The sequence below is a fragment of the Lasiosphaeria miniovina genome, assembly GCF_030549165.1.
Source record: "Lasiosphaeria miniovina strain SMH2392-1A chromosome Unknown B0T26scaffold_1, whole genome shotgun sequence".
Taxonomy (NCBI): Eukaryota; Fungi; Ascomycota; class Sordariomycetes; order Sordariales; family Lasiosphaeriaceae; genus Lasiosphaeria; species Lasiosphaeria miniovina.
The window spans coordinates 5,902,612-5,919,690 of record NW_026848220.1 but is presented as its reverse complement, the minus strand read 5'-3'; the positions used below and the strand labels follow the sequence as shown (position 1 = coordinate 5,919,690).

The 17,079-nt window shown below is 52.6% G+C and overlaps 4 protein-coding genes across 4 annotated transcripts; 3 read left to right on the top strand and 1 right to left on the bottom strand.

The window, feature by feature from the left end:
- Nucleotides 1-372: 372 nt before the first annotated feature.
- B0T26DRAFT_77784 (uncharacterized protein) lies at nt 373-1,299 on the bottom strand. Its single transcript, XM_060446641.1, has 2 exons — nt 841-1,299; nt 373-737 (listed from the first exon to the last, which is right to left on the bottom strand). The coding sequence occupies exons 1-2, from the start codon at nt 1,110-1,112 to the stop codon at nt 569-571; spliced, it is 441 nt and encodes a 146-aa protein (XP_060303520.1). The 5' UTR covers nt 1,113-1,299; the 3' UTR covers nt 373-568.
- Nucleotides 1,300-6,226: 4,927 nt separating this feature from the next.
- On the top strand, nt 6,227-6,928 carry B0T26DRAFT_632170 (uncharacterized protein; the record flags this gene model as incomplete). Its single annotated transcript, XM_060436423.1, has 1 exon — nt 6,227-6,928. One exon carries the CDS (start codon nt 6,227-6,229, stop codon nt 6,926-6,928), a length of 702 nt encoding a protein of 233 aa, XP_060303519.1.
- A 443-nt stretch (nt 6,929-7,371) lies between these two features.
- Nucleotides 7,372-8,149, top strand: B0T26DRAFT_689193 (uncharacterized protein; the record flags this gene model as incomplete). The annotated part of the gene is made up of 1 exon (XM_060441025.1): nt 7,372-8,149. A coding segment is annotated over exon 1 (275 nt), but the record flags the coding sequence as incomplete, so codon positions are not given.
- A 468-nt stretch (nt 8,150-8,617) lies between these two features.
- On the top strand, nt 8,618-10,371 carry B0T26DRAFT_689191 (uncharacterized protein). The gene has a single exon (XM_060441024.1). The coding sequence runs from the start codon at nt 8,790-8,792 to the stop codon at nt 10,359-10,361; it is 1,572 nt and encodes a 523-aa protein (XP_060303517.1). The 5' UTR covers nt 8,618-8,789; the 3' UTR covers nt 10,362-10,371.
- Nucleotides 10,372-17,079: the final 6,708 nt, after the last annotated feature.

Here is a 17,079-nt window from a genome sequence, read left to right as displayed (position 1 = left end):
AAAACACAACCCCAGCCAACGCCATAGTGGTATGCTCCCAAATCCCCAACTACTCGCCGAGTTTGCTTGACAGAAAGTTCGTTGCCCTGGCCATGAGTTTTTGTGTTCCGTAGTGTTTTGCCCCTAAAAGCCGGTGACCCCATGGCGCAATAGTGGTATAAACGCATATTATCCATGCTCAAAACGGCAAACAATAAAAATCACACCTTTACAATGACGTTGCATCCTGTCAAAAAGCCCCATTGTCTGTCCTTAGCCGACAGCGAGTCCTGTAACGATGATGGCCCGCTCTGATTGTCGCGCTTCGTCCAGGTGGGGATCCTAGCGAGGGCCGTCACACTAATATTGTGATCAAGGACAAGACAGCCAGCCCACACGTCTTCGTGGCAAACAATAAAAAACTAAAGTCCAGCGGTTGCCGAACAGCCGCGCTGTCGCTATGACTAGCTGACAGTTGTCGGGATTTCTCGAGATTGCGACGAATATGTCGGTTACCCAACCGAGCATAACTCAAGTCGAGCCCCCTCGTTCCTCGACGCTCCCCTGGTACGCCATAGGCAAAGAGAATTTATTTCTTGGACCTGCTACTGGGGGCAGTAATTTTGCTGGTCGTCATCAGGTCGCCGATGTACTTTTGTAAGAACCTGTTGTTGTTGTCGAGCTTGTCGTGTTCCTCCTTGACCGCCTCGATCCGGTTGAAGAGGGTGATGAGGGAGTCTTGAAGAGCCTTCGCGTGCCTAATGAAGCCGTTAGCACTAGGCACCCTTGCAGAAGAAACCCTCTAAGATATCCAAGCGACCTCGAATGGAGCCGTGACACGGCCCGACCGGTTTGGCTCACCTTTGCAGCTCTTCTCTTGCCTCCTTACCTAGGGCCTCTATGTCTTCGGTTGTTCTCCTCGGGCTCATGGATCTGACGTCGTCCGGGCCAAGCTTCATCTCGTTTGGCCCTACCTCTAAGGAATCTCGGGGTACAATCATGGTCCCACTGCTTTTTCGGCTCGGCAGACGGGGTCTGATGGGAGTTGGCGCAATGCTGGTTTGGTCGATTGACGATCCTGACGACGCGTCAGACCAGTCCATGGTGGATGTTGGTGGCGGTATCTCGTCCATTATTTATTATGTATCGGGTTGTCGCAGATAATGGCAACTCGGCGGGAAAGGGCGGCACTGGCAATAGTCACTGGCAATAGTGTGAAGCGACACTGTCGTGTGATGCGGAGAAAAGACAATCCACCTCCTCCGTCTCCTTCAGCTCAGCACAGCGACTGTCGCAACCATTCGTCGTCTTGGGGACGTGCCGCTGGGCTGGGGGCCGCGGGATCGTGAATCTTGGAAGAGGAGGGTTGGGCTTGAAGGGGTATTAGAAGAATGGATCGGAAGGTGGCGCAAGAGGGGAAATCCGAAGGGGTGGACGGTGTGGCAGTCGTCTTCGAGATTGGCAAGCGCTCTGTGGATCGCAGTGTAGGCTAGGTCGCAGTGTAGGCTATGTCGCAGTGTAGGCTAGGCCGCAGTGTAGGCTAGGCCGCAGTGAGCCCTAGATCGAGGAGGCTTTCGCGGATAGACGAGGTCGGAAACAAGTTGGACGGACAGGTCAGGTAGCGGCGGGTAAGACAATTAGAGAGGCAATTACCCAGAGATCAAGAGCTGCGGGCAGAGCCAGAGCCGGCGGCCAAGCACAGCAAGCGAATCGAGGACTACTGCGGAGCGGTGGTAGCCGCTGCGGGTTTTGCGGTGCCCTGCTGGAGGAAGGAGGCACGGATCGAAGGCGGGGGACCTGGTCAGGAGGTGATTCCGTGTCCAGTTTTCCTGCCGCGATCAGCAAGCTGTGCCTTGCTGCCTCTGGCGTTTGAGTGGTGGCGAGGGGTCGTTGTCGGTGTGTGGTCACTGGAATGCAGGGCCCAGGACCTGTTTTAGGACACTCTGGGAAGGTAGGTTGTCGATCGTGGGAGGAGAAGCGGGAGGCGCACGGTATGGACAACCTTAAGAAGTCAATCGGCCGGCTGGTCTAGCGTCCACCTCGCTCTTATTTCGAGGCTTTTTCGGCGGCGTCGTATGGAATTAAAACGGCGACGCAGCGTAGTGCCGGTCGCAGACTCAGATAGGTTCGTGAGATGTGAGAGGCTATAGAGGGCTGAGATGGCGCATTCCGTCGCGTGGCCCTTGGTGCTTGTCTTGGATTTTGGCCTGCAGTGGAAGCAGGCAGCGCAGCCTGGGGCGCTGGGTGCCAAGCGCTTGCGGCCCCGGTATGTACAGACGGAATAGGTACCTACCTATCAACCGCAGCGACTCGCAGAATTAATAAGAGACTAGTGAAAAGTTCCCCATTTAAATCCGTTACTAGCCAATAGCCGCGATAGAATAATCGTAGCCTCCGAATAATGCGACTGCAAAATTTGCGATACCCTGCTACTCGGTTACGAGTTCTGTGGGTAAACACAGTAGGCGGCCAGCCTTCCGGCAGACACAACCTTCCTCTCCCTCAGGGGTGGGGTGGGGTGGGGCCATTTTCCCTTTTCAAGGGTTAGTCCGGATGTAGTTGGTGTCGATCTGCCCCTATGACGCCAGAGTGGGACCCACTGATTGGCTTGTGGAAGCCCGGCTGTATGGCCAAGGGTCGGCAGGGTTGACGCAGAGTCTCGTGTCACCAAATGATGAAATGTCATTTACTCGCTGACCACGAAACAATCCTGGGGGGGTCTCATGAAATCCCATTCTCTGCCCCATCCCAAGATAATGCGATTTTCTTTCCCGAATTCTCAGCTGTGGCTTCTCCGCAGGCAGCGTCTTAGACACCCTGACCCCCACGTGTTGTTGGTACTTGGTCCAGCCCGAGTCCTGTCAGTGGAATACCGAAGACCTAACACACAAGTAGTCGTAGACATTGCGCGCAACTGAAACGTTGCCGTCATGGGATTCTTTTCCCCCGAGGCAAACACGCAAGTCGGGCTGTAGTCTGTACCATGTAATTACCATCCAGCATTGACCCCGCCTGCCCATGTACCACATTGCACAGTCACCACAGTCAGTCGGTTTGCAGGTGCTAGGAAGGAAGGAATGCCACAACCATGACTGCAACCCTGCCTGCCCAGTTTTGGAAAGCGGCCATGCCATCTGCCACGCTTCCCACCCCCACCCCGATCAGGTTGGCACTGTTTCGAGACACTGGGTTCATACTGTGCCTCGGTTCTAGGGAACCAACAGTTGCTTATCTGCCCGCCTTCATCTTCAAGCCAAAGACGCTGTGAGTAAATAAAGTAATTCTATCCGTGGGACGAGTACCTGCAAGTGGCCTGCGGTGCAGTGTACTGCGGTATGCATGCACAGCCCCATCTCGGCACTGGGTGGGCAGTTGGATCTGACACATCCCAACCCCGATGGATCCATGACGCTGGAATTGGTGGAAGGCACTCCAGAGCGTTAGTCATTATGTCACGATCGGCATATGGGGGTTTTTGGTCGTCGCTGCGCTGTGATCGAGAGCTTCGCTGTGCATGATTATAGCATGTCGGCAACTTCGTCAGCGACAAAGCTGCGGAATCCGGATCTTCCTTCCCGTCTTGCCCGTCTTACTTTGTTCCAAGAGACGAGGCCATGCCCAGCTTCGCCTTCGACTCCGACGTTAGCTGCACAACCTGAGATAGTTTAAGCGTAGTCGCAAGTGCTATTACCTTATTCTCCAACACAAATGAACTCTAAACCACACACTACATCTCAAGCATTGGGCAATTCTCTTATCAGACCGAGAGACGGTCTGCAATTCCGAAAACGGCCCCAGACAGCCGACCGGCGTACCACAGTAAGAACCTGCAGCAAGATGGCACTGTGTGTCGATCACCTCATGGCCGACGCCCCCGAGCCAATGCCGTGGTGGGACGCTTGAACGACAGGGTACCTACCTAACGGGTACTGTAGATCGGCCTGAATTTTTTTGCCATAGGTAACCTGCCGCTACGGGTTACACCGTGTCACCTGGCAACGCCCCCTTTTCTGATTCCCCAAGGCCCCAAATCCTCGGACCGCCGTGGAGTCTGCTGGACAACGTCAGTCTAGCGGTGGAGAACGCCGGAGCGCATTTCCAGAGAAATGGGAGTTTCGGGACGGCCAGCTCGGCCCCGTGTGCCATAGGTTTCAACTTTAACAAGAGTCTTGGAATAATCCAATAGGTAGTAGGTATTGGGCCCGAGTTAACATTTGGGCATCAACACTTTGTCAAATTACGAGACTAGCCGTGATACTGCAAGATGCAGACTAGCCGTAATACTGCAAGACGCAGACTAGCCGTAATACTGCAAGACGCAGACTAGCCGTGATACTGCAAGATGCAGACTAGCCGTAATACTGCAAGACGCTCACAGACCTTGGGTGAATAATCTAGTTGTGTTCTGGTTCACTTTACCATATTGCAGGAAACAACGCCGTCCTCCCTGTTGTCAAAGGGTTGACATCCTTTTTCACACTCTCTGAGTTTTTTTTCTTACCGCGATAGACGCGTTACACCTACCGCGACTTATTCTCGGCGGCTAGAATAGGCACCATCGTATACCAACACCGAGTCAGCGCCTCGGCACTCAGTTGCCGTCAAAACTGTCTTATTCGCGGACCCTTCACCGGCTCTGATCGACATAGGGTCGTGTGTCCCCAGCCTTTACCTGCAGGTAAAGACCCACCCGTCATCCACGTGTAGACTTCAGTGACTTCGCTGCCACATGTCATAGAGGAACTTTCTATTAAAAAGGTTGGCTATGCTAAGCTAGTATATATAGTAGTTACCTCCGGTATTCACGGGCTTGTATCCTTGATCCGGAGTTTGATCTACAGCCCGGCTCTTACCAGGGCAACAATGGCAAAGTGCTTTCTTCCCCAACCGAGCTGCGTATATTTTGTTGCTACTTTGTAGTTGGTGTCTAAACATATCGCTAGATCCAGACCTATAAAAATATGCAATATTCCGATATCACATTTCAAAAGGCACACTTTTCCTCCGTTCTGACACATCCCGACTCTCGGTACCTAGAGTGTATTTCACGCTTAAGCACCATTGTATCTATTTTATGCCGCTATGATATGAGATGATAGATGCAGACTTAGGTCGTTCATTAGACTGAGGCTGTGAAAAGAAATACGCACCTCATGCATCTTTGGGTCGCAAAAAGAATTCTCGGCTACCACGTCGGCGTTTAGAAACACAAACTTATCACCTAATTATTCGTGCTCTACCCGTACTACTACACTAGGAGAACAAAGTACATTCAGTTCGAAGTAATAAACAAAGCTCAAAGGACCGCTTGATTAAGCCAAGGCCGCTTGATTAAGCCAATGCCGCTCACCGGAGGTAAGGTCACAATCATGGATCACATCAAAACCATCACAAGTGAAACAAATTGGCGAAGTAAGGGATTAGGAGCCGCGCGTAAAGAGGTCCCTTATTCACTCGGATCTCATTTAATTAGCAAATACTCGATGACGGATTGAGATTGACGGGCCGTCTAGTACCTGACTGTTACAAATATGCTAGTGGACACAAACACAAGTTCGCATCATGGCAGTGTCAGGAATGGCAGAAGCACATAACCTACAATCTCACATTCCCTTTTGGGGATCTCACGGGCGGCGAGTGTCGGCGAACTGCCGAACAAAGGATCAAGGGTCTCGGTGAAGACAGCGCTGTGAAGGACGCTCCCGCGTTTCATTTTGTGGCGCAGGGAGGGGCTGACAGGATTTATCACCATGGCCTGGAGATGCTACCTGCCTTGCCACGGTAACATCAGGATGCATTCGATGCCAAGTGTTTTCGTCCCAGAGGGCCTCAGGGTGGTCACAAGGCGACGTCTGGTCGGACCTGCTTCACCTATAACGGCGCAAATATCTGGGTCCGGGCCAATTACCGGCAGCGGACAGCTAAATATAAGTTGCCGGCCTGCATCTGGGTTGGTAATCCTGCACGGATCTGCGTCGTCATGCGCTAACCCCGTTGGCCGCGCTCGCTCAATCTCGCGCGGAGCATCACATTGACGCCACGTCCCGCTTCCCGTCCGCTTCCTATATTGCTACCATACGGCTGGGAAAGGGACCAGAGGGCCGGCTGAGCCCCAAAATGGCAAACCGTGCATCGTCTGTGCTCGACGCCCTTCGTTCTCAAAGACGATATGAACCAGGGCAGCCGTCTCTGGACCTGTGGGCGCCGCTGCTGAAGCGACAAGAACGACTCTCTTCAAGTCTAAAACATGAAGATCACCAGCTTAGTTTACGGCCTTGCGTCGGCTCATGCTGCCCTGGCGTCTCCCCTGCGTGCGGCCCTCGCCAAGTTTGCAGACATCGTGCCCTTCTCCCAAGACGAGATCACCATCAACTCGGTCCGCACCTCTGGATCGGGGTGCCCGCGGCGCGCAGTGACCATCGACATCAGCGAGGACCGGACGGTCGTGACGCTCGGGTTCGACGAGTTCCAGACGTTTTTCGGGCGGCGCTACGGCAACTCCAACACGAGCCGCGACAAGAACTGCGACATCCGGCTGAACCTGCACTACCCGAGCGGGTACACGTTCGCCGTCCTGGACGCCACGTACCACGGCTTCGCGCAGCTCGACAGCGGCGTCGTGGGCAGCGTCAGCTCGTCGTACTCGTTCCCCGACGACCGCAGGACCGGCCGCGCCGGCCGGAGCAGTGCCACGCAGACGACCATCGCGGGTGGTGGCGCCTACGCTGACGGCGCCGTCTATACCAAGCACGACGTCGTGCCCGTCGCGGCAAGAGTCGTTGGGCCCTGCGACGGCAAGAACACGACGCTGCTGATCCGCACGCGCATCAACCTCAACTCCAACAACGACAGCGCGTCGGGCACGCTCACGGGCGACGACGCTTCTATTGCCTTGACGCAGCAGGTGCATTTCGGATGGGCGGCCTGCGATCCGTCGGCAACTGGTTAGCTAGAGGCGCGAGCCTACTTATCCACGCCGATAGGCGATGTGAAATGAAAATTGACAGGTGCCACTCAGCTTTCCTCGGCCTCGACTTGCTGCACTGGTGAAAAGAGTGACAATTTATGTAGCATTTTCCACCTGCGGGATGGCAAAAGCGGGAGGGCTTGGGGCAGGGAAGGCGTGAGGCGGTGATCAAGAGACCAAGGGACTGGGTTCGACAGAGAACCGTAGGGACTGCCCCAAGCTTCCACTCACGAATTTCTGGCATGGTCAAGCTTGACAGGAAATTGCCGATTCAAGACGCCGTCATAAAGCTGGGCGAAGCGAAACAGACTTGTGCTAGGAAGGAGCCAGGGAGCCAAGGATAGGTAGGTGCCTAGGTAGCTGAAGTGAGGGGATAGAGGAGATCTAAGAATGCCCGGAATGACTGAGCCACCCCCCCCCCCCCCTGTGAACCTTATCTTAAGCTGGGGGCGTGGTGAAAAACCCTCTGGGCCTGTAACGCTTCGCAGCTTCCATGAACTGCAACTACGTCCCACGTGGCGTTTTCTCTGCATGTTCTGTGCTGAGTTGGCTCTCAAACCTAGGCTTTCCCCACTCTCTGTGCATTTCTATCCAATCCTTTGTTTCGTCTTTAAATTCGCTTTCTTCCTATCGTTTCCGACATTTATCACCACAGACAACTTCCTGCGACGCGTTTTTGGCTTGCTTCTATTGAGGACCTTCATTCTTATCCTGTTTCGTTTTCCCGCCGTTGGCGACTTCAGTGAACAGAAATTGGCTAACCATCGATCACTGACCACAGGGCAGGCATCTTTCCTGGCGAATAATTAGGTAGGCACCTTTCGCATCGTCCCCAGGCCCTCGACTTCCGTTCTCGCCGTCATCTCCCGCAGTCTCCCAAAACCTGCCATTCCCCCGCGAGAAATATCGGCGGCTCCCGCACGCGGCTCACACCGGATTACCCCCTATATAATTAGTTAAAATTGAGGCCGATGCCGCAATGGTTCTAGGCGGGGAGATTGAAGAATTGAAGCCATCAATTTTGGCTCAGACATGTATCCCCCATCTCTTAGTCAGACCTGGGTTCTCTTGGTGACGCGTTTCAAAGCCGCGCACCAGCAGGGCCTTCCCGGCGCCGGCATTGCCGAGTTTGTCTTTGTATGTCAGCGGAAGTCGTCGGCACGAAGATTCAAGGCTGAGGGGCCGCAAGAGGATTCAAGGCTGAGGGGCCGCAAGAAGATTCAAGGCTGGGGAGCCGCAAGAAGATTCAAGGCTGGGGAGCCGCAAGAAGATTCAAGGCTGAGGGGCCGCAAGAAGATTCAAGGCTGAGGGACCGCAAGAAGACCATATCTCGAAAAGGGTGGCATTACGGAGAACCGAGGGCTGACAGACCGAGGCGGATTATGCAACCGATCTCCATGCGCTTCAGCCACATCTGATGTTCTCGTGCGCTGGCTATGAGAGACTCTGCCCGTGGGTTCATGTGGCGTGATGGAACTCGAAGGATCCAATATTGTGGATACCCCAGACAGGAGATTTTGCTGTTGGCAGTTAGCTGACCGCTGACAAGCAAGAATCAGCAGATATTTGGCATTGCCTGCCCCTTTTGGCGGGTGCAGGGAGGCCCTTGTCGGCGTTATCTTCGTTTCTGCACTAGCTCAATGCTCCCATGTGAAATTCCCAATCGTCTTTCCGCAGATCTTAACTCCCCCCACCCCTTCGACTTTGGCTTTCCCAGGTCATCAGACTGCAATATCCCGCGACCGCAATCCGAGCTAATAAATTTGGGAACGGAGCGGGACCGAAATTGCACGACCCAGCCAAGCCAGAAGGCAATTTGGCCAAATTTGCTGGCTCAAGCACGATGCCCCGCCGACACGCCAAGCCGGCAGTGATGCCGCCCCAGCCGGCAGCCGGCGTGCAGGAGACGAGCTTTGCCGCCGACGCCGCGCCCGAGCTCGAGGTTCTCGAGCACCGACCCATCCCCGACGAGCAAAACACCAAAGCTCCAAAGCCGGCTCCGCCGGGGGCCCGCAAAGCCTCGGCGCGCGCGCTGGCCCCCGACCTGCTGCGCGGCGCCCTGACCGTGCTCATGGCCATGGACCACAACGCGCTGGCCCTCCGCACCTGGCCGCACGGCACTGCCGTCGACGGCGAGATAGACTCGGCCGTGGTGCACGAGTGGAACCGCCCCGTAGCCTATGTCGTCCGCACCCTCTCCCACCTGTGCGCCCCGGGCTTCACCTTCCTGCTGGGCATGGGCGTCGTCTACTTTGGCCGGTCGCGCACCAGCCTCGGCTGGTCCGCCGCGCAGATGGCCCGCCACTTTCTCGTCAGGGGCGTCGTGCTGACGCTGACCACCGAGGCCATAGGCTTTATCCTGACCCTTGGGCAGCTGTGGTTCTTCAACGTCATCCTCTTCGCCCTCGGCGTCGACTACTTGCTGGTCGGCCTACTATGGCTGGCCGTCGCGAGGACCGAGCAGACGCTCGCCTGGGCGCTGCTCAAGGTGTTGCCCAAGCAGGAGAAGGACGACGCGGCCGAGCCGCTCCTGCAGGCGCGCGGCTCGGGGGACGAGCGCGTCGCGCCGGACCGCACTATCACGCGCGCCGCCGACATCTCGTGGCACCTGCACAACGTCGCGCTAATGGCGCTCGCCGTCGCCACCATCTGGTGGAACATCTGGCTCAGCCCCACGGGAGGACACTGCGGCGCCGAGCCCCGCCCCTTGCTGCCCGCCAGCAGCTGGGTGCGCGTCTGGTTCTACGAGGTCAAGGGGCCGCGTGTGCTGTCCGGGCTGCCGCCGCTGGCGTGGCTGTCGTTCGCCGTGCTCGGTCTCGTCTACGGCCGCGTCATCCTCGCGCGCGCCTGGAGCACGCGCGCCATCGTGGCCGGCAACGCCCTCGCCGGCGCCGCCTTCGCCGTCGCCTTCGTGCTCACGCGCCTGTACCGCTTCGGCAACCTCACCGAGGGCTGCCTGCACATGCCCGAGCACGACGCGGCCCCCGCTGACGCGAACCAGTTCCTGGTGTCGGCCTATTCCTTCTTCTACATCGCCAAGTACCCCCCCGATGTTTCGTACTGGGCGTTCAGCATGGCCGGGAACTTCGCGCTGCTCGCCGTCTTTGCCGCCCTGCCGGCCCGCCCTGCCGCCCGCGCGCTCCAGGTCCTGCTCGTCTTCGGCAGCTCGGCGCTGTTCTTCTATGTCGTTCACTTGTTCGTCATATTCGGCTTCGGCGCTGCCTCCAGGGCTCTCATGGGTAGCCCTGCGTCCTTCCAGGACCCCCTCGACGACGCACCTACCATTGGTGTCCCCAGCCTGTATGTCTACTGGGCGCACCTGACGCTGGCGCTCGCCTTGCTGTACCCTCTCTGCCGGTGGTACGGCGCTTTCAAACAGACCAAGGGCCCCAATTCCATCTGGAGGTTCTTTTAGATCCCGAGCACTGTATCTCGGTGCAGGCCCGGTTTTCCTTAAAGGTTAGCTGATCTTGATATGCAGCTTAGAGCAGCTGTAGAGTTTAGATATTTCTGACGATGTAGAGATTAGAGCTAGGTGGATATGAACTAGTCTAGGTAAGGATATGAATCGGTCTCCGGGCGGGACCTATAGATGTCTAGGTAGGCGGTAATTAAATAACCCTTTCCGGCTCATGATGCACGCGAGTATACACTTCCACCTATACGCTGCCTCCATTGTAATAGGAGACGGGTCACTTACATTCGTCCATGCATTAGTTAAGCATGAATATGAGGCGACGCTTGGTGCTTGGAGTTTTGCTCGAGGTAAACAAGGCAGTGTTGTTCTCCTCAAAGTCTTCGTCACTTCACTTCAAAACACGTTTGGAAATATTTTGTTACGCAACTAATCCTCACAGAACAAATCCTCACAGAACAAATCCTCACAAAACAAATATGGAAGAATGAAATGTGCAATTTCTGTCAAAGATGTAACTAAACCAGTCTTGGTAATCCCGCCGTCCCAATGCTTAGATCCGTTGACGCTTGTGAGCTGCTCGGATTTTCTAAACACGGCTGATAGAAAGACTTGGTCTGGGGAAAGAAAAGAGATGCGGAAAGAAAAGAGATGCGGAAAGAAAAGAGATGCGGAAAAAAAAGAGATGCGGAAAGAAAAGAGATGCGGAAAGAAAAGAGATTAGGAAAGAAAACTGGAGCTCACTGGTATCATGGTGGCGCGGGCTCCCCCCCTCCTGCCCCTTCTTACCTCGGGGGCACCGTACGCCGCAAAATTTCATCGTCGGTGTTCCATCTTCTTGCCCATCGAGCCGCGCTTCTTTTGCCGGCGCGGAAGTCGCCAGTGGTCCTCGTCCTCGTCCTCGTCATAGCCGATTATTCTTGGCCTCTGGGTCACGCCCAAGGTGGTGCCTGCTGGAACTTGAAAGACGGTTCGTCTCCAGGCTCATCAGTCGTCCCTGCTACTCCGAACTTGAAGGGAGGCGTATATATCGACGCAGTCCGTCACCCCACTAGCTCGTGTGATCGAGCGAACTTGAACTAGAGAAGCCTGGTAAACTTTGTCCGAAGATAAGTTAGGTGGGGGAGTAAGCGAACGCCACTGATCCAGAACATTCTAGATAAGCGAGGAACACAACCAACCCTCTTATATAAAAAGCCCATAACTCAACCAATTCTTTTCCAATTCTCTTCATCTTCAATTCGTTTTATTCTTCTCTTGACAATGGTTTCATATACAGAAGAAGACCTCCGCAAGGCTTGCGAGGAAGCCGTCAGAACACATCGATTACGCAAAGTCGCGCGAAAATGGAACGTTCCACCCTCCACCCTTTATGGCCGTCTACATGGCTTCCTAACTCGAAATGTTGCTCATCAAGATGAGCAAAGGCTTACACAGACCCAAGAGGATCGTTTAGTCGAATGGATTCTTCTTCAACAAGATTTAGGATTGCCCCCTACACATGCACAGATCAGGGAGCTTGCACGCCGTATTCTAGCTGAAAGGGGGGACTCCTTACCACTTGGAAAGGGGTGGTGCCGTGCCTTTCTTAACCGCAATCGAATTTTGAAGACTCAGAGGGCCAAGAGAGTCGATTCGGTCCGCGTCAACTGCGCTACAGAGTCAACAATTCGACCTTGGTTCAACCATTTCCAAACACCAGCTATCAAGGCGATTAAGCCAGAGAATCGCTGGAACAAGGACGAATCTGGTATTATGGAAGGCAGAGGAACCAACGGCCTTGTCATTGGAGCCGTGCCTTTAAGGCGCTTCAAAAAAAACAGCCTGGAACCCGCACTTGGACCACTTTGTCGAATGCATCTCAGCAGCTGGCCGTTGCCTTCCTCCTTTGGTCATTTTTAAGGGGAAAAGCGTTCAACAACAATGGTTTCCTTTGGATATGAAGCCATTTCAGGATTGGTTCTTTACAGCAACTAAGAAAGGATGGACTACCGATGAGACAAGCCTCAAATGGTTAAAAAATGTGTTCATTCCTCTCACCAAGCCAGCAAACTCCTCTGAGAAACGACTCCTTATTATTGATGGCCATGGCAGCCACACAACTGCCGATTATATGTGGGAGGTATTCACAAACAATATTCACATTATTTATCTGCCTCCCCATACTTCCCATGTCCTCCAACCCCTAGATTTGGCCATATTTGGCCCCCTAAAACGACTTTATCGCAGACGGCTTGAGGACCTTCTTGCTAACGCCTTTGACGACTCTTCTGTAGCCGAAAAACGTGCGTTTCTGGAATGCTACCAGATTTCACGCACAGAGGCAATTACTAAGAGTAATGCTAAGTCAGGATGGAAGGCATCAGGCCTTTGGCCCTTGAATGTCAACAAACCGCTAAGAAGCCCACTCCTCCTCAAGAATTCTAATACTTCACGCCCCTTAAGAACTACTATAGTTACCCCAGAGGTTCGCACACTCCGTATGCCAATCCTGGAGGATTATGGAAACGATCGGGTGCAGTGGAGGACTCCTAGAAAGGCACGTGATTACGTTGAGCAGGCAAAGAAGTTCGCACGCATCATCAAAGCAATGCCAGCGGATAAGCTCTTCCTCAGAAAGATTGGTAAGGCTTTGGATGAACAGGCCTTTGAACTAGCTATTAGGAAGCGAAAGATTGAAGGTCTAGAACACACTCTCGAATCAATAAGAGCCAGAAAGAAGAAGAAGGTTGAAGAAGATCCAAATACCACCTTTGCGAATATTCAGACTATTCGTGAGGCCCAGAGAGCTGTAGGGCGTGCAGCAGAGGTTTTAGAAGATGCGGAAGAAGCGGATGATTCAGAGGATATCAAAGATTGTATTGAAGTTTTGTAAATAAAAAGATCACCCTTTCTTTTGTTGGAGGGTTAGTTGGGACTCCTGCTTATACAAAATGTTCTAAATCAGTAGTGTTCGCTTACCCCCCCACCTAACTTACAGCGCAAGGCGTCGGCGGTCTAGCACGGCATGCTCTGGTGTTGCATGTCCAGATGCCGTACGCTAGTCTGACTTTCTTCGTGATTTGGAAAGGGTAAGGGCGAATAATGGTTTATAAAGTACCAATAAAAAGGAAAGAATAAGGCTGAGAGAGAAGGATAACAAAGAGTAAAGCGACTGCCGTGGGAGGAACAGCAGGCAACGCTACGAGAACCAAATCAAATGACAGAAATAAAAGGAAAAGGAGTAAAACTTACCAAGGATGAGGCGGCGGCGGGAGCGCAGCCAGAGGTGCCAGGTGGGCACAGCTGGACAAGAGACGGGCGGCGGGCTTCTCGGGTTGAGGAAGAACTCGTAGGTGAGGATTCTTTTCTTTTCAAGAAGAAAAAGGAAAAAAAGGAAGCTAGCCGAAAGAGAGAGATGTGTATATTTGTGTGGGCTTGTGCGCGCGCGCGCTGTGTGTACCATACCCTACCCACCAACGAATCACCTTAGCAGTGCATCACCCTTTTACACCAAAACAATCCCTTTTTGAACAACAATAACGTAGTCAACTGTGAAGCTATTCGCAAGTAGACAGTTGAGCTAGTTATGTAATTGAATTTAGTTTAATCTTAGTACGGATTTGTCAGCCCAGAAGCCCTACGTTCTTTTCGCTACATTATCGCAAAATAACTCCAAATTAACTCCAAATTAGCTTCCTGACATTCTTCTCTCCCTACCTCTGAGTGTGAATTGCGTCTTGTACTACCACAATGTCTAAACGAAGTGACGATAATATGGTCAATGCGTACCTAGAAGTCACAGACAATAAGCTGTCTATTCGTCAATCGGCTCAAAAGCATGGAGTTTTTTATACAACGTTAAACCGACGACTCAAAGGAGTCCCCCCAAAGACGAGGCCCTCCAAACACAATGCAGGCTCACAGAGCCTCAAGAAAAGCGGCTCATTGAGTGCATCGTCAAGCAGGAAAGACTCGGCTTTGCTCCGAGCTACTCAACAGTATCTAGCATTGCTACAAGACTCTGTAAAGAAGCAGGGCAAAAAGGCCCTGTAGGGAAAAACTGGATTTCTAGTTCTAAAGCTAGAAACCCCGACATTCGAGCCAAAGTAGGCAAGAGATGGAAGCCGCTCGTTTTAACGGGTTTACTCCCAAAGCCGTCAACAGGTGCTTCAATATAAGGGAGAAAGAATACGACTGGATCAGGCCTGAGCTTACCTTCAATGTCGATAAGGCCGGCATTATGGCGGGCTTTGGTAAGTAAATAGTGCCTAGTTATATTATCTATTACTTATACTATTAGGGCTTGATTCATTGGTCCTAGGGACATTAGAGACGAAGAAAGCCTGCCTAAAAAGCGATTAAGGTCGAGGCTGGTCCACCATTATCGAATGTATTAGTGCCGGGGGCGACGGCGGCGAGGTGCAATTGCGGTACAACTGCATTGCCAGCGCTTGGAGCGGGGCAGCTAGCGAACGCGGTAATTTTGGCTGTAAAATGTGATATTTTCCTGGGCGGTGGGCCGTAACGCTTGGGCGCCTTTGTACTTACAGTGCATGGCGACGATTTAACAGTGGAGGGTTGGTTACGCTCTCATTTTTAAAGGAAAAGGCCTTCAAACATCGTGGTTTGAAGAGGAAATGCAGAAAATCTGTAACTGGCGCTTCGTTACAACAGAAAAGGGCTGGACTAACAACCAAATAGCGATCAGCTGGCTTGAGGATATTTTTATTCCACAAACCGACAGGCTCCTGGACTACGAAAATGAGGCTCGGCTGCTTATTCTTGATGGCCACGGTAGCTACATAACTGTAAGAGATAAGTCCCGTACGCGCTTTCATCCAGTAATCTCACAATATATATAGGACGACTTCTTGACGATATGCGGCCTGAATGATATATATCTTTGCTTCCTGCCGGCTCACACCTCTCACGGCTTACAGCCACTTGATAACGGGCCTTTCAAATCTATCAAAGCTCTCTATAGACGTGAGCTAGCCAAGTTGGCTAGTCTAACCGACGCAGCACCTGTTGATAAGACCAACTTCATTCGCTGCTACAAGGTAGCCAGGGAGGAAGCATTGATAGGAAGAACCATCAAATCATCATCCCGGACGACCGGAAATTGGCCTGTTAATAGTCAAAAAGCCCTGAGCCACCCAGAGATTCAGCAAGACAGGGCGAAGACCCCTGAACCCCCTCTCTTCTCTGGAGTCCCTAGTACACTGACTACAGGGCGTCAGATTAGGGATTTAGCAAAAGCAAAGAAAGCAGTCCCTAGACTGGATGGAAGTTCTAGAAAGCCGCGGCAGCCGTTGAGAAGCCTCAGACTGAATTGGTACTCAAGCAACACCGCATTGAAGCCCCGGAGGCTCAACTGGAGCGTATTGGGCCCCAAAAATGAAGGAAAAGTCCCAATCCTAACAAGCGGTTCATGGATGTAGGGACTATACTACTGGACGGCGAGGTTTCCGCAGAGCCTCAAGCAGAGCCTTGAATTGAAGAGGTGTATGATGAAGAAGAGGCTGAAGAAGAGTCGCCTGCAAGACTGACAGAATCTGGCCGTGCACTTTGTGTGTCAGCACAATATATGAATTAAACAGTCAATTAGCTACATTTTGCTATGTTTGGCTTGTAAATAGCTTCACAATTGAGTGAGCTCTTGTTGTTCAAAGATGTAGTATTTTGGTGTAAAAGGGTGATTCACTGCTAGGGTGATCCGTTGGGGGGTGGGGCATGGTATGTGTACTTATGTGCACGAAAACCTGAAGAAAAAAGAGTAAGAGAAGAGAGTGCAGGTCTCGAGTATTGGGTTTTTACTCGTCCCTAACCTGTGGTCCGGCCGCGCTGAAAGTGGAGACGCAGTTAATGGTAGTTGTGGTTATTGTTTCATCTGAACTTCACAATAAGTACACACGCGCTCAACATGGGGGTCGGAAATTTTGGGAAAGAAGTAAGACAGCATCGTGCAGGTCTTTCCGGGAAACCGGCTCACCAGGCTCATTACAGATTTGGATATAATTAGCAACAGATAGGTGAATGTAGAACCGGCAAGACCAAAAAAGTATTATATAAAGGAAAAGAAAATAAATGGGTGCTTTAGCCAAATTTATAAGCAAGCCTAGCTTGCTTGTACTTGAGGATGCTAGACAAGGATCCCGAATTCTACTTCTTTTGCTACAGGACGGCTGTAAAACTCGAAGCTAGAGAGTGAAGTTATCTGTAACCTAGAACCCGTCCTTCCTTTCAATGTCCAGTTTTGGAAACTGCCAGCGACGACGGAGAGCTGTGATCTGGGGGAACAGACCCACGATCGAAGGCATATTATATTAATCTAAGGGTTACATTCAAGGCCGTCGATGAAGAAAACAGGATTCTCGGTAGCCCAAGACTACCTAGCTAGGATGCAAACCTGCCAACCAAGTCCACCATAATCCAACCCTCGAAGAAATCCTTACGGCCTGAAATAGCAAAGATTTGGATCAGCGAATTGTCTACACCGAGGGGGAGCAATGGGACAAAAAGCAAATCTTAGTCTAGGCAGCCCAGACGCAACGGGAATGCTATCACTCGCGCCTTCCGTCTTTTCGTCTTTCGGCCCTGGACCCACTTTCTACCTTGATAACCCGAGGTGCATCAGTTTTGGCAACAATTTCGCCCGACTAGCAAACAGGCCCAGGTAAGTGCAGGTACGGTTTTGACTGAGCATATTCTTTAGCCTTCTCGGAACAGCACGAAA

Excerpts from the sequence above, each read along its gene's own strand:
- B0T26DRAFT_77784 (XM_060446641.1), bottom strand. The coding sequence starts at position 1,112 with ATGGACGAGATACCGCCACCAACATCCACCATGGACTGGTCTGACGCG. Across the intron at positions 738-840 it reads GCAAGAGAAGAGCTGCAAAG|GCACGCGAAGGCTCTTCAAG; the intron begins GTGAGCCAAACC and ends CGGCTTCATTAG.
- B0T26DRAFT_689191 (XM_060441024.1), top strand. The coding sequence starts at position 8,790 with ATGCCCCGCCGACACGCCAAGCCGGCAGTGATGCCGCCCCAGCCGGCA.